This window comes from Eleginops maclovinus, chromosome 21, assembly GCF_036324505.1.
Source record: "Eleginops maclovinus isolate JMC-PN-2008 ecotype Puerto Natales chromosome 21, JC_Emac_rtc_rv5, whole genome shotgun sequence".
Classification (NCBI taxonomy): Eukaryota; Metazoa; Chordata; class Actinopteri; order Perciformes; family Eleginopidae; genus Eleginops; species Eleginops maclovinus.
The window spans coordinates 7,566,204-7,581,153 of NC_086369.1; the positions used below are offsets into that span (position 1 = coordinate 7,566,204).

Sequence of the window (14,950 nt, forward strand, 5' to 3'; positions counted from 1 at the left end):
GCTTCAGCAATTATTTTGGTTTTTGTGATCCCATTTAAATCCAACTGAATACAAGCCACCCACAAAGCAGGCTACAGCACACACGTTCAGAGCCACCAGGGGTCATTGTTTGAAACTGGAAACATAGATTTTTGGTCAAGTGTTCCTTTTACGTCCTGCGTTGGCTTTCATTTCATCTTCTTGTTTCTCCTGTAGGTCCGTGGGTTTGGCTTTGGTGACATCTTCAAAGACCAACCAATCAGGCTCAGGCCACGCTCTATGGAAGTGGACTCAGAGGTGGACAAGGTGAGACAAACACGTACTCAGACACACGCACACTTGCTTCATACATTTTTTTATGCTGTGATCATTGTATTGTGAGCAGTGAAGGAAGGAAGTCCAAATGTTGGCTCCTCCCCTTCCTTTCTTTCAGTTAAACAGCACAGGAAGCGGTTTTATGTTGACACACACACACACACATACACACACACACACACACACACACACACACACACACACACACACACACACACACACACACACACACACACACACACACACACACACACACACACACACACACACACACACACACCGCACATCCTGCAAGGATTTGACAAGCAAAGCAGAAGTGAGAGCTTCACAGGGCGGAGAGAGAGAGGGAGAGGGAGACAGGAGGGGAGGTTATACAGTTTTTCACTGACGTTTACATATTCACACACACTGTCTCCTGCTGCTACCGGAGCTGATGTAGCAAAGCTCTGTCTGCCTGTGGGTGACTGGAAGCAGAGGAGAGGACGGTAGGGTCAAGTTTTATCCTTTCCTGTTCACTCTCTTCATTCAGGGTTTTGCCTTCTTCACGTATTTGATTTGTTTTGTATTCATTCTTTGTCTCTTAGGTTCTTCTCTCATCCTCAGCTTTTCTTTCTGGCTTAAACTACAAGATAAGGAGGCAGGAAAGCTAATATTTGGTGATAAGGATTACAAAGTGTGTGTGTTCGTAGTCAAAATGCAAAGACTACCTGCCTGTCAACCTGCCACAAATCATGCTTGTGGGGAACACACCAAATACTTTTATGTATATGATTATTAAAAAAATACGCGTAATCCTAGTAGAGGTAATCTGGCAATGCAAAAGTCAGCCTTTTAAAGGTCGGTTTAAGAAGAAATGTAACAGTCAGATATCTGAAAAGCATATAAAACTAAAATATCTTCATCAGAAGACACGAGAAAGCAGAATAACTTTTGGGGTATATTTTTATAAAAAAGTATTAAGAACCCTTTAGTCATCAAAAGACATGCAGTCTTTTTTATTTTACATTTCTAGACTTGTGTTTTTCTAAACCTTCATTAAAAACACCTGCTTTCTGCATGATGCCTAAGGACAACCGAATGTCTTACATCACCAACTACACAAAACCTGAAATGCTCATGTCATGTTCAGCCGAATGACACTGAGGCTTCACCAGAACCCTTGTGATGCTGCTTAATGTCAAGCAGATGCCGAGGATAGCAGAGGAAGATAGTAAGAGAGATAGAATAGACCAAATTAATTAAGGATGAAAACAAAAAACTTCCCCGTAATCCATTTTAAACCCTGCGGTTCCCACAGACATATACGAGTGTGTGTGTGTTTGTCTGAAGGATGTTTGTCAGCCTGTCCTGCTGAGGGGGAGGCTGTGATGTTGCTTTATGGTGGGACGAGTCTGTGCTCTCTAATGAGGCTCTGGAGGAGGTGACAGCAGAAGTCATGAGTCATGCAGAGCCATGTCAATTCTATAATTACATTGACAGGTCTCCTGCTTTTGAATTGGGTTTTATTATTTTTAACATCTTACTCTCATTCTGGCAGAAAGGATGTTTTCAGCCTTTCCTCCAGATCTTTTTCTATGAGATGAGTCAGAGTCACTCAGTCTTGTGATCAGCTGAAACAATTCTACAGCGTGACATTTAGGAGGGGTAGTCATTCCTTAAGGAAGGATCCTCCACCAGGCCTATTCAATGGTAGGACAATATGAAGAATGTTCCTACATATAAACTGAATCATTTGATAAAAGGTGTTGCTAATATTTGAGCTGGCTATTGACTTCTGGATTTTTCTGTTATACAATAACCATCAAATATAGATATTTTTTTTGTTGCTTTCTTGATTATAGTGAAATTAAAATATCCTCGTAGCCTTTCAAGGACTGTATAATTTATTCAAAATTTCGGTTCAAATTACTGGGCAATTATTAATATTTATATGACTCATTTAGTTTCCTTTCAAACTCATTGAGTTTACAGTTTTTCGTTTAATCTCACCACTCTTATCAGCATGGTTTCATGGGTGCAGGCAGAAGTACAGCATCTGCTCATGACCAAAGCAGCAGACAAAGTGCACATATGCAACCATTTGCTATCATCTTAGCCATTATACAGTGACTGGATAAGATGAAAATATGTTGATTTTGTTTGTTTGAGTCAATGTTGTCTTGCCTATAACTTGTGTGCAAAAAAGTATGTCATTAGAGGTCACGCCCATGAGCTTGAAACTCATTGAACAAAATCTGCATTTGCAATGTAAAAAGTTGTATTTTGTCATTAAAATGTACTTATTTGAATACACCAGGCCACACAGCGCAGCACAGCACCTTTGTGCATTTTGATAATGTTTGTTGTATACCTTCCTTGTGAAACCTACAATAAAGGTTCAAATGTAAGCCTAGTTTTCTTGGCTCTGGAGACACTTTAAAATAATGCAGCTCTGAAACAGACAGAAGTACAACACAGTCAATGCAGCAGTGGGATCATGTGTGGTTACTACTACACTAAATAAGAACCTTGTTCCCTTTTTCCTTTTAAAACTAAAAGTGTTGATAAATTTAACTGTCTGGATCGTTCAAAAATAGATGTATCTCTGTCTGTGGCTTCAAGAAACTCGATTGGTCAGTTCCTACTTCCTATAAGAGACCATGGAACATGTGATGCTCGGACATTGAAACGTCTCTGTGATGTTGTAATGATGTCTCATTGCTTGTGGCACCACATGGGTCTCATTAGAGAGGAGGAGAAGGGGAAGGGTGTAGTGAGAGGAGAGAAGCTGGCGGGGGAGGTGCTCTGGGGTTTTTTTTCTCTCGGGCCAAGCAGAACAGAGCACAGCTGTGTCTTCGGGACAGACCGGGTCTTGTGAATGTGTGTGTGTGTGTGTGTGTGTGTGTGTGTGTGTGTGTGTGTGTGTGTGTGTGTGTGTGTGTGTGTGTGTGTGTGTGTGTGTGTGTGTGTGTGTGTGTGTCTGTGTGTGTGTGTGTGTGTGTGTGTGTTTTCCTGTGTAAGAGCCACCCTGGTTCCACAAACAGTGTCAAGGGATCCACTCCAGCCCCAAAACAACGGATCCTTTAACAACCTATAGTACACTCTCTCACACCCACCCTTCACAAAGTCTAGGTTTTTTTGTTATAAATACAGTCTAATTAGCTGGTTAGGTTTGAGCTATGGGACAGTAGTGTTCACTGGAGAAAAGTGGATGTATAAAGTTAATGGTTTAATTTTGTTAGTGTATATTTCTACATTTCGGGGTCCACTACTTTGGTTGGTATCGAAATATCTCAACTATTGGACTGATTGCATCCCTTTTTGAATAGACATTTATGGTCACTATCGAATCCTAAGATCTGTGGTGATACTCTGACTTCTCTTTTAATGCCATTATGAGGTCAATGTTTTGTTTTAAGTGAGATTTGTCATCAGCTTTTGAATTACTATCAAATTTGGTTCGGACAAATATGTATGCTTTCATTTTTCATCTGTTTAGCGACATATTTATACCTGCCCTACTATATCCTAATCTACAGTAAACTACGGTGTTAGTCACTATCATGCATTGTCATTGTCAACTAAAAGAGACATAGTGGCGGCTAACGTTGCTAACGCGACTCCTGTTTTTTATTGATTATACAGGAAAAAGGGAGAGACATTTTTAGCACCAATGCTATTGAGCAAGCTCTGCTTTTATCACACCATCCACAACTGAGTCAAAGCATGTCACGTTATCCTCAAGAGACGTCTAAGCAAATCTTCATGGCAGGCACAGGAAGTTCCAAACTGAAACAGAGTGGTTTTAAATGTAGATTGTAGACAGCTCTAGTTGTAAGTGCATGAGGATGGGATTTGTGTGTGGAACTAAAGATGTTCTTCCAACTGTCCCTCACAGGCCAACGACGACAAAGCAGCAAGTGTTGCCTCGGAAACCATGAAGACTGAACCTGATGGCAAAGCCAAAGGTGATGTTACAACTTGTAATAATTGTAATAAAAACGACAATACAAACAGGCTACATTTCAGTACGGCATTCTGAGGATACAGAGAGACTTGTATACAGTCCAGCATTTTTTTTTTAAGGCATACCAAAGTTTTAGATCACTTCCTACCTTTCATGCAAAAGCTTTCCTTTGTCACAGCATTGTGTTTTGCCAAGCAACCGCTTTGAAAATACATGTTGGTGATGTGTTCAAGCAGTGATGAAGGAAACTGAAATCCAGATGCCAAACAATAAGTAAAGAAAGAATTGTTTTTTATTTTGAGCCGTTTTATAAGGAAATAGTTCCATGATCTTCTTCCTTCTTTGTATGTATTGCACACACATACATTGTAAACCAGTGTGTAAAAGCGATGCTATCAGAATATAACATATAAGTGTTGTATCTCATCCTTCCTGCGTTTTATAATAGCTAAATACAATGGCTAGATTAATCATTTACATATTTAACCAAGTAACCGGTAACAGATTCTTATTTGTTTATTAATGACATGGTTGAAGGCCAAATGTTAAAAGGTTTCTTTTGAACATTACAAAATTGAAAAATGTGGTGCAGTTGTATAATCAAATATGTAAATATTAAAATTAATGGGAAGAAATAGAACAATATATGTCAAACTAGCTGTAAAGTAATGAGGAAAATACAAATTCTTGTACATGGATGATATAGTTATGTATTAATATAATTAAACACATACATAATGTACACAGTAACTACATTATTGGTGTATTATGTGGTTTATTCTGCATGAAAATGATTGGGAACGAGGGGAAGTGAAATGGCAAAACTACCTATTCCAACTCAAGAAGTATTTGATGTTAATTCAGTTATTCAGGGCCATTCTTTGTTCTTTCCTACTTTCTGTTGCTGGAAAATTCTCTGACATGTCATTCTCTCAAGTTTGTCATGTGGACAAAACTGTAAAACTCCCACTCTCTTGTATCCGGTTCTTTAGTTTTTGTTTGACTTTATCTTAATTGATCTGCAGGGCTGGAGCTATGTAAGGTGCTGTTTCCATATGAAGCACAAAATGAAGATGAGTTGTCACTCAAAGAGGGGGAAATCATCAACATTATCACCAAGGTAAATCCTTAAGCGTGTGTGTGTGTATGTGTGTGTGTGTGTGTGTGTGTGTGTGTGTGTGTGTGTGTGTGTGTGTGTGTGTGTGTGTGTGTGTGTGTGTGTGTGTGTGTGTGTGTGTGTAATCACTATTTTATGCAGGTGTGTCTCCTTTGATTTTGATTTCATTTGGTTAGCTAGATTTATTTGCAAAGGTAATAACAATTTGTATTCAGGTACACATGAAATACACTTTTTTGCTCAGGAGTGTGCTGATGCAGGCTGGTGGAAGGGGGAGATCGGAGGAAGGCAAGGTGTTTTCCCAGACAACTTTGTCAAGCTGCTAGAAGTGGAGAAAGGGGTAATTTTACCATAAATGCAGAAGTCGTCTGCTTAGCATGAAGCCTTGAGGTGTCATGACACGACATGACACATTCTTAAAGTGTTGCTAATGTTTCTCTGTGTGTTTGCAGAGACCAAAGAAACCACCTCCTCCAAGTGCACCATCAGCTAAACAAACCACAGGTACAGTAACACTCACACATTCTTTCCTCTCTTATATTTTTATCAACTACAAAGAGAAAAAGAAAAAGAAAAAAATCTGTAAAAACTCTGACCTATAGATAGAAAGACAGAGGTCAGGAAGGTTCCTCCTGAGCGACCTGAACATCTGCCACAGAGGGACCAGGATCGAGGTACAGTCTACTGCGACCCCGCTCACTTTCAGCCTGCGACTTTCTGCTCCTCTGTTCAGCTGGCGATGAACAGATCGCAAACTAACATGCTCAATATTACTCATCCGGCATCTGATCTGTTGGTTAGCTTCAAAGTATAAGTTGGAGGGGACGAAATGTATGCTTTTTACAGTAAATTAGAACAATTCCGCTGCAGTGTTCTGTTGTAACAATAGCAGCAGATAAATAACTTGCAGCATGTCATAATTAATTTGTGTGCAATGAAAGTTTTCGGCCCAAACAATGGTAGCAATAAGTGTGAAACTTATACCTAAAAAAATAAAAAAGATATATGGGACCAATGCTACACACACAATATTCGACCCCAGTAAGGACTTATATCTTCACTTTACTCTGCTTGAGTTTTAATAAGCGGGGTTGGAAGAAGTACTTACTGCATACAGTCTTTACTTAATTTAAAGTGCAAAACAACAATGTTGAAGTCTAGCCTAAATGTACTTTATTATCAGCAACAATTGATCTTTGACAAACAAAGGATCATATAGGACATATTTAGATGTGAATATTAATGCATACATAGCTTCTTATTGTTGATGCTGGTCCGGTGGATTCTAATTTCAAAAGGCCAAAAACAAAACAAAAACCCCTTTCTCCACGCTTGTGCACATTTGCGTATCTTGAGTACCTACTGAGCAACGACTTTGCAAGGTTTTGTGGGATACTACAAGTCATTCAGACTTCCTGTCACATTCAAGGTCATTAAAACACACTCCCCCCCAATCCGAGTATCTCCATCAACGGCTGGAAAACTGCTTTTGCAAAGGTGCACCATTCACAAGCGATTCAGAGCAGACTTTTTGTAAGGAACATCAAATATTTAAAAAAGACATTACTCTCCTTCTTTCAATAATGATGAAGCCGTTTTACAGATTTTCTTCCAAGGTGACTTTACGGGGACGACTCTAAAATAAATTGTTAAAAAAGTACACACACTCCAAAACAAATTGGCTCTCATTTAATTTCATATAACACATCAACACCCACCTGCTCTTCCTGATCCCTTGTGGTCTTCATCACCTTCCATTTTTTTCCCTTCCTTCGCTTCTTTTAACTCGTGTTTTTGCATTCTTGGGTAACTCCAGACATTTATAATAGAAAAACCTAATTTGGGTTTGCTTTACTCCTTCTTGGTCAGATGCAGCTACATTCCTCATTTCTACTCACTCCTTGTACTCACCCTATTACACATGTCTTTGTGTGAGTGTTTGAGTCGCACCTCTGGCTATTTACAGCTATGTGTGTCTTGTCAGTTATTTTTCCCTTTAAACATCCATTTGTGTGTATCATTTTTTATATGTGCTTAGGTGAAGAGGTGAAGCTTGGAGACATCCCCAAACCCGCCCTCCCATCTCTTCTTCCCAAGAAACCCCTCCCCCCAAAGACAAGCACCTCCTCTTCCTCCCAAGCCCCGCGGCGTCCAGAGAGACCGCCCAATCTGGCGTCAGTACACACACACATACACACACAATCATTGGCTCTTACGAGAACAAAAAAAACCCATTCACTTGTAAGCGTACACAGCCTAATGTTGTTGTATGGTTTACCTGCTCAGGTATGAAAGCCCTAAATCTGAGGGCGGGGCTTCGACACCAGACTCTGCCACTGACAGGTCACATGAAGCTGGTGAGTTTGACCGACAGGAGTATCGCCCAGTGAGATCAAGATACGGTGCCTCAGTAACTGGCAGGGCGCTCTCTTTGTATCACGTGAAGCTTTATCTGCTGCTAATCAGATGTGTTTGTGTTTCTGATGTGTGTTTGTCCAGATGTGGACCTGGATGTAGTGGTGGCTTCAACAGAGAAGCTGAGTCATCCGACAGCATCGCGGCCCAGAGTCACAGACCGCCGGCCTCGCTCACAGATCCTCTCAGCTGTGAGTGTGTTTAGTCAGCCTATAATGAAATGCTGAATTGTTGAATATGTGGATTATGTTCACCATTGTGTCACATCAGAGAAAACTCTTTTCTCAGGTAAAAGTAGTAATACAGCAGTGTTATTTATACCAAACTTCTTGAAATCAAATGTTGATTCAAATGAACATGCATATGTAAAAATACTCCTTATGCACAATGGCCCATTTTCGATAAATGGCCATTACATAATAGGTTTATAATTATTGATGCTTCAATGTAGTCTTCTCGTTTTGTTTAATGTCTTGCTCATGTTAAATACTAATACATGATGTTGGATGGCTTGTGAATTTCTCCAAGTGAGTAATAAAGATTTATTTTATCATATAATATTGCATTTAATACATAATAAAGTCCACCCATCACTGGTCACAACGCAGAAACATAGTCAATGGAGTAGCTTCTTACAAATGCAAGCTATTCGAAAAAGTCCCAGAACCCAAGATGACATGTATGTAATCTCTAACAGACTATAAGTCCAAAACAAATTGTGTTTTCTTATATATAATAAACAGAAACAAGCAGAAAGTTCTCACAGAAAGCAGAACAACAAATGTGTAAATAAATGACAACATTTAAAACTAATCAATTGTCAGCAGTTCCAACAACAGCTCTAAATCTCTGAACACAAAAACATTAATGATATAATTTTAGGTTTCTCTATTCCAAATGAAGTCAGCCATTATGATTGATTGTGATTGTTCAAACAGATCTGTGGAGTACTACAAGCATCAGAATATACACTGAATAAATAAGACCTTCACTGTGTCTTGCAGTCTTCCATGTCGATTATGGATCTTGAACCCCCTGCAGTGGAGGAGAGGAAGGAAAGAATGAAGGAGGAGCTGGATTCCGTCCCCTCTAGACCTGTAGAGGTTACCCTGAGAAAAGGAGTCCCTGCTGTCCCTGTAAGACCACATTTACACTTGAGTATTTATTTCATCCACCAGAGAGCAGCAACGCACATATTTTCATGTTTCTGAGCTGCTGTTTTTTTTTCCCTGTTAACAATTTACTCAATTTTTCCTTGTAAATGGCTGATGTGACATTGTGTTGACAAAAACGCTAACTTTTACTTTTGTGAAAAGTTAATATATGAAAAAGTACAAGGGCCACATGTGAAAAAAGCCCAAAAGGGAATTTTGTTTAGGAGTTCTTGCGAAAAAAAAGTCTCAGAATTTTAACTTTAATAACAGAAGTAAAACTTTTTAAACTTTTTGGCAGATCCCAAAAAATGTCACGTGGCCCTAACCCTCTTCTGTATTTATCACTTATCAGAGGGGTAGAATAATAAATACACATCAAAACACCAAATAAAGAAGGCAAGCAGTTTTTTATTGGATTTATGTTAGAAATTTAGCAAAAATGTTTGTTCAAAAATGTATTTATTTTTCAGTTAGAAAAACAATTCCTTCATATGATCCAGTTGTAGGCTTTCATCATTTCACAAAATAATCATAAATACGTGGAGTTTAGTCATTAAAGGATCTTATTTTTGTGAAATGCTTTAAAGATTAGTACAACTTTAAATATAATCTTTGCTGTAATTTCGTTTTATATCTTAAAGGGGATCTCTTCCGATTCATAAAGCTGAAGCAGAAGCACCGGGTTATTTTATTTGAAAAATATGACATCTGAGATTATTAATCACTGATATTAATGAATCAATAATATCTCTGTTAACCTTTGCTTTCAGGGATCTGACAGTAAAGCACCACAGCCCACGAGGCCCTCTGTCCTGACCCCACCAAGCGCCAGCCATCGCCCCACATCCCCGTCTTCCTCTTTGGGTCTCAGCCCCTCGCCCGAGCTTCGGCATTCACCTCTATCCCCCCCAACACTGGAGGAACTCAGGAACCAGCTGAGAGACCTGAGGGCGTCCGTAGAACTGCTGAAGAGCCAGCACAGGTACCCCATATATACAGTATACCTACCTCTGTCTGAGCACATGTGTAGGAGTACCAGACTCATTCTGCTGATGTGTTTTTTTGTATTTCAGGCAAGAAATGAAGCAATTGACCAACGCGCTAGATGAGGAGAAGAAGATTCGTGTTAGTTTACAGGTGAGATTCATGAAAACTTGATGGAACACACACTTAAAACACAACAATGTTTTCTTTTTGTATGTACATACTATCATTTAGGTCAGGGGTTTTCAATTTGGGTGAATGTGAGCCTCCCCTTAGAGTAGGAAAGGACAGCCGAGGCCCCCCTTCCCCAATTCCTGTCTGCCTGACCTAACCCACACACACCTCTGCAGTAAATGCCATCTTTTGTGTGTTCCAGGCAGTGACGAGTTTCATTAAAAACTGATAAAATGTAAATAATTTTTAATGTTGTATTTGAAGACATTTTATTTTCACAACTTTTTAAAAAGTGCATTCATAAACGATCTTTGCAACAGCAAATACTTTCAAACTTCATGCAGGCCTAATTGAGGCTACTTTTAAAATCACTGAACATCAGTAGGCCTATCCACAAGTCAAAAAGCGCACATTTGAAGAAGATGCACATCATCTCGAACAGAATCAGCATAATTGACAGCTCTCTGGCCAATGAACGACAACGCTGGTTGTTCAAGGAACACATAACATTTAACAGTCACTGCATTGAGGGCATGTTGTCAGATCGAGCAGATTCACATATTTTCCTCACATTTTTTAACGTTTTCAGTCACATAAAGCCTCAGATTTAACCAACAAACAAAATGACGCCATTCACGTCATTTGCGCTACAAGAGCGAAATCAACCCTAGGCCCAACCAATGTATGCATTCAAGACAACACAACTTTGAGTTTCAATTAAATCGTCCATATCAGTGGGAACAATGAGGCCGCGCTTTTGATGCGCAGAGGTGTTCGATGCGGGGCTGCGCTGCCGAGAGAAATAAACGCAAGTCGTCCTCCACCTGCAGCCTTGATCTGTATTTGTTTTTAATCAGGGTCAGTGCGGAAAACCCACACTCACACAAGTAGGTGGAGGTGAAGGGGATTAGGACTTTCATAGCCTTTGTGGAGATCTGGGGAAACTCGCTGTCTACAGACAACCAGAAACGCGTGATCGACATTTCTCCCAGTCTCTGCTTCAAGTCCATATTCAGGGCCTCCTCCTCCTGCAGGCTCAGTCCATCACGGGGTGTGGCGTGGAAAGAGAACGGATTTCTCACCCACTGATTTCCCATTGCTTCCTCTCCAATATACTCGCCAAACTGGTCACGCAACCCATTCAAATGCGCAGTGATAACCGGTTGGACAGAGTTGAGAGGCAGCCCTGTCTTCTCCGCAACATCCTCCAGGGTTGGGGACATTTCCACCAAACCTCGTTCCACACGAGCACACCACAAGTCCAGCTTTTTCCTGAACCCAGACACTTGGTCGTGTGCCGAAAAGACGTGGCACTCTTTGCCCTGGAGAGAAGTGTTGAGGGAGTTGATCCTATCGAAGATGTCAGAGAGATAGGCCAACATAGCAAGCCAGTTCATGTCTGCCAGATGTTTTGCGAATGGGGAGTTAATCTCTGTGAGGAAGAGGAGGACTCGCGCAAATTGCACAGCCTGGTCGGAGTGCAGGAGCAGCTGCTGGAAGTGAGTGCTCATCTCATTGCAGAGGATCGAGAACCGACGGGCGTTTAAGGCACGCGATTAAATCAAGTTCACAATCCTGACGGCCTTATCAAGAACTGCACGCAATTCTTGGGGCATCCGTTTTGTTGCTAACGCCTGGCGAAGGATGATGCAGTGCTTCCAGACAGCAGCAGGGGCAACTGCCTGTCCCTGTTTAACGAGACCGCTGTGACGGACAGTCATTGATCTTGCCCCATCAGTACATATGCCACAACATCGGCCCCAGTCAAGGCAATTAGCCTGGTAAAAATGATTCAACGCCTTGAAAAGTTTGTCAGCTGTTGTGCGGGCGGGTAGAGGAACGCAATACAAAAAATCTTCCTGCACACTGAGCTCTTTGATAAACCAAACGTACACCATCAATTGAGCACAGTGTGCGACGTCAGTGGACTCATCTAGTTGAATAGCGTGAAAGGGGCTTTCACGAACACCGTCCAGGACCTGCTCTTTGACATCACAAGCCATGTCTGATATTCGTCACTGGATGGTATTGTCAGAGATAGGGATCACGGCAAGTTTAGCAGCAGCTGCTTCTCCCAGCATCACTGAACACATATCTCTAGGGGGTAGCAATGTTTCGCCGATGTTATGGGGTTTGCCTGCCTTCGCTATACGTAGCACGACACGATAAGATGCTTCTGTCGCCTTCATGTCAATAGTGCCAAACCAGTGACGCTGGAAGTCATTCAGAGTTGGGGGTGCTGAGTGACGTCACCCGGTGACGATGACATCACACCAAACGCAGCGCAACGGAGCAAAAAATGAGCTTGATTCAATATTATGCTACAGGAAACAAAAATATCACGATTATGTATAAGTAGAAAATTAATGTTTTTATTTTTTTGTTTTAAAGTAAAAAGTTGAAAATAAAAATTATTAATTTACTACGTCACTGTTGCAGTGTTGCAATAGTCCTTCACCAGGGGGTGCTGCAGCACCCTCAGCACCCCTACTTCCAGCGTCCCTGTGCCAAACGACTATATTGTGTTTTTTTGTGACTGAAAATCATCACGCTTCCTCTCAAAAAACTCAACTGGCTTGTTCACTAAATTCCGTGTGCTTAGTTTCAATGTGACGCCGAAGTTTGCATGGTCTCATGGTTGCTAGCACCTCCTTGCAGACCACACACTGCGACAGAGGTGCAGCCTCGGACCACGACCAGGTGAAACCTAACTTTAAGTACTCAGATCATATTTCCTACGTTTTTTGCTGGGTCCTGTCTCCTCCCTTAGTGCTGACTTTTGTTGATTTGGGACAAGGCAACGATGCATTTTACAGCTAATACACAAACAATTACCGATCTCAATAGAGCTGCATACGGATGTGTACGTTATTTTTTCTTCACGCGTCACGCCTCCCTTGTGGCTCTTTGGCGCCCCCCAGGGGAGGCGCGCCTCACCTATTGAAAACCACAGATTTAAGTCATAAATGTATGAGTTTTTTTCTAGAAATGTGTTATTTTATGCTGAATAATCATGGACTATTGGTCCTGAAAAAACAAGCAATACGAAAATGTTACTTTGGGAACTGGAAAATGTAGAGATTTTGATTGGAAATAATTAATTTAAACATATAAATGAATGAAAAATAATTAATTATCTATTAGAAAGGATTTTAAGAGCTATGTCTTTAAATGTAAAATAAATTAATTCACAACATTTGTGTCTTTGTTTGACAGATGGAAGTAGATCACATAAAGAAGAGCCTGTCGAAATGAAGATTAAAGCATCACCTTATCACCACATTGGAGGCCAACATTTTTTAAACATTCTCACTGTTGGCCCGAGACACTTCGGTAAAACAAAGTTTGTGCCAAATGGTCATCACGATCAACATCAGCAACTATACAATACCATGGAATCAGCCACCTAGCCCCTCTGACACCGCCTTATCCTGTGTTTACTTCTTAATTCTTCTTTTAAAGAGGCTTCTCTTGTTAAGTTTACTGCTATCATGTTAAAGCTTGCTGTGCCACAGGTACTGAATGACTGTATGTTGTCACAGGTTACGGAATGATGACAAAGGGGCCCTGTCAGCCGCGCTGATGCTTTTTGTTTCGTATTGTGAAGGAAATTTGGAACTTGACCTTCGTAGCCAGGTTGGTTCACACAACCTCTGTGCTCTGTGTCTACTCTGCGGCCTTCACTCCTATATGTGTGCGTGTGTGTGTGTGTGTGTGTGTGTGTGTGTGTGTGTGTGTGTGTGTGTGTGTGTGTGTGTGCGTGCGTGCGTGCGTGCATTGTTACCATCCATGTAAGGACTGCAGTTGTAGACCTTAAGATTATAAACTTTTTTGTAATCTGAGGTTGTTTCGGCCGGATCATGATTTCTTTAATGGTATAAATTAACGTTAAGATTTGTGTTGATCACATAAAATACTCGTTATCCTTAGAGATGCATTATTTGACACACTGAGCTTGATGTTTGTATGGTACACTGCAGGCGGGGGATTGTTGAAACATCAGCCATAAACAGCACTGGCATTTGGATATATTTCCCTGACCCTTCTCTTCTTACTGTGATCATTTTTCAGATTCTAGTGTAATACTCCACCTGCTGGAAAGCTAAAATTATAAGCACATCCTGATTCCTACCCACAATCAATCTAATTAAGTATAATCAACTTGACGAGTACTGATATTATAGGTGCTATATAAAGGAATAACTTCCAGGAATAACTTCCCACTTTGGGAAATGCTTAATTGCTTTAATGCTGGGAGAAGAAAAGCACATCTCACTGCATGAACACACCTATGATATAATAAATATCATGTCAAGAATGCCTTCTGGACCAAAACATATTATTACCCCACCTTATTTTGCTTTTGCATTTTTGCACCACAACTCCAGAAACCTCAACCCCCACTCCCCTTCCCTCCCCACAACTCAGCAGAAAAAAAAGAGATCAATGTGTATCTGATGTTTTTGGTGCTCTTTTGTCAGCCAATGAAGGGTAAAACACAGGGTTTGAGGAATGTAGTGAAAGGTCACAGGTCAGAGATACAGATGTGAGTGTGCATGTACAGTATGTGTGGTAGCATGTACGGCTGTTTGCCTCCCTTCCTTATACGTGCACAGAATCTATGGCAACCCGTCACTGTGGCCTTCCTGTTTTTGACTCCAAATATGTCTCTTTCTGTCTTTCTTTTCTTTCTTCCTGTCTTTCTTTCTTATGACAATGAGCAAAACTGCTACAACTGAGTCTTCAAATTGTTTTTCTTGACTTGGTCCTTTCTCTCCAGGATAGTGATAAATATATATACTTTTATATTTCAGTGGAATAAAGATGCTATTATGTAATGTATGTGAGCGTATGTCATTTTTATAC

At 40.6% G+C, this 14,950-nt stretch overlaps 1 protein-coding gene across 8 annotated transcripts in view; it reads left to right on the forward strand.

Annotated features, from left to right (window-relative positions):
- sh3kbp1 (SH3-domain kinase binding protein 1) overlaps positions 1–14,926 on the forward strand; it is a 31,494-nt gene extending 16,568 nt beyond the window's left edge. For 2 of the 8 annotated variants that reach the window (XM_063912758.1, XM_063912765.1), the window contains 13 exons: positions 196–285; positions 4,172–4,241; positions 5,266–5,360; positions 5,602–5,697; positions 5,810–5,861; positions 5,960–6,031; positions 7,396–7,531; positions 7,644–7,712; positions 7,846–7,963; positions 8,777–8,908; positions 9,697–9,908; positions 10,000–10,063; positions 13,301–14,926. In XM_063912758.1, coding sequence (XP_063768828.1) covers positions 196–285; positions 4,172–4,241; positions 5,266–5,360; positions 5,602–5,697; positions 5,810–5,861; positions 5,960–6,031; positions 7,396–7,531; positions 7,644–7,712; positions 7,846–7,963; positions 8,777–8,908; positions 9,697–9,908; positions 10,000–10,063; positions 13,301–13,339 — 1,245 coding nt within the window. In that variant the 3' untranslated portion in view covers positions 13,340–14,926. Of the gene's footprint in view, positions 1–195; positions 286–4,171; positions 4,242–5,265; positions 5,361–5,601; positions 5,698–5,809; positions 5,862–5,959; positions 6,032–7,395; positions 7,532–7,643; positions 7,715–7,845; positions 7,964–8,776; positions 8,909–9,696; positions 9,909–9,999; positions 10,064–13,300 lie in introns of all 8 variants that reach the window. The other 6 variants (XM_063912759.1, XM_063912760.1, XM_063912761.1 and 3 more) reach the window with 6 other exon arrangements.
- Positions 14,927–14,950: the final 24 nt, after the last annotated feature.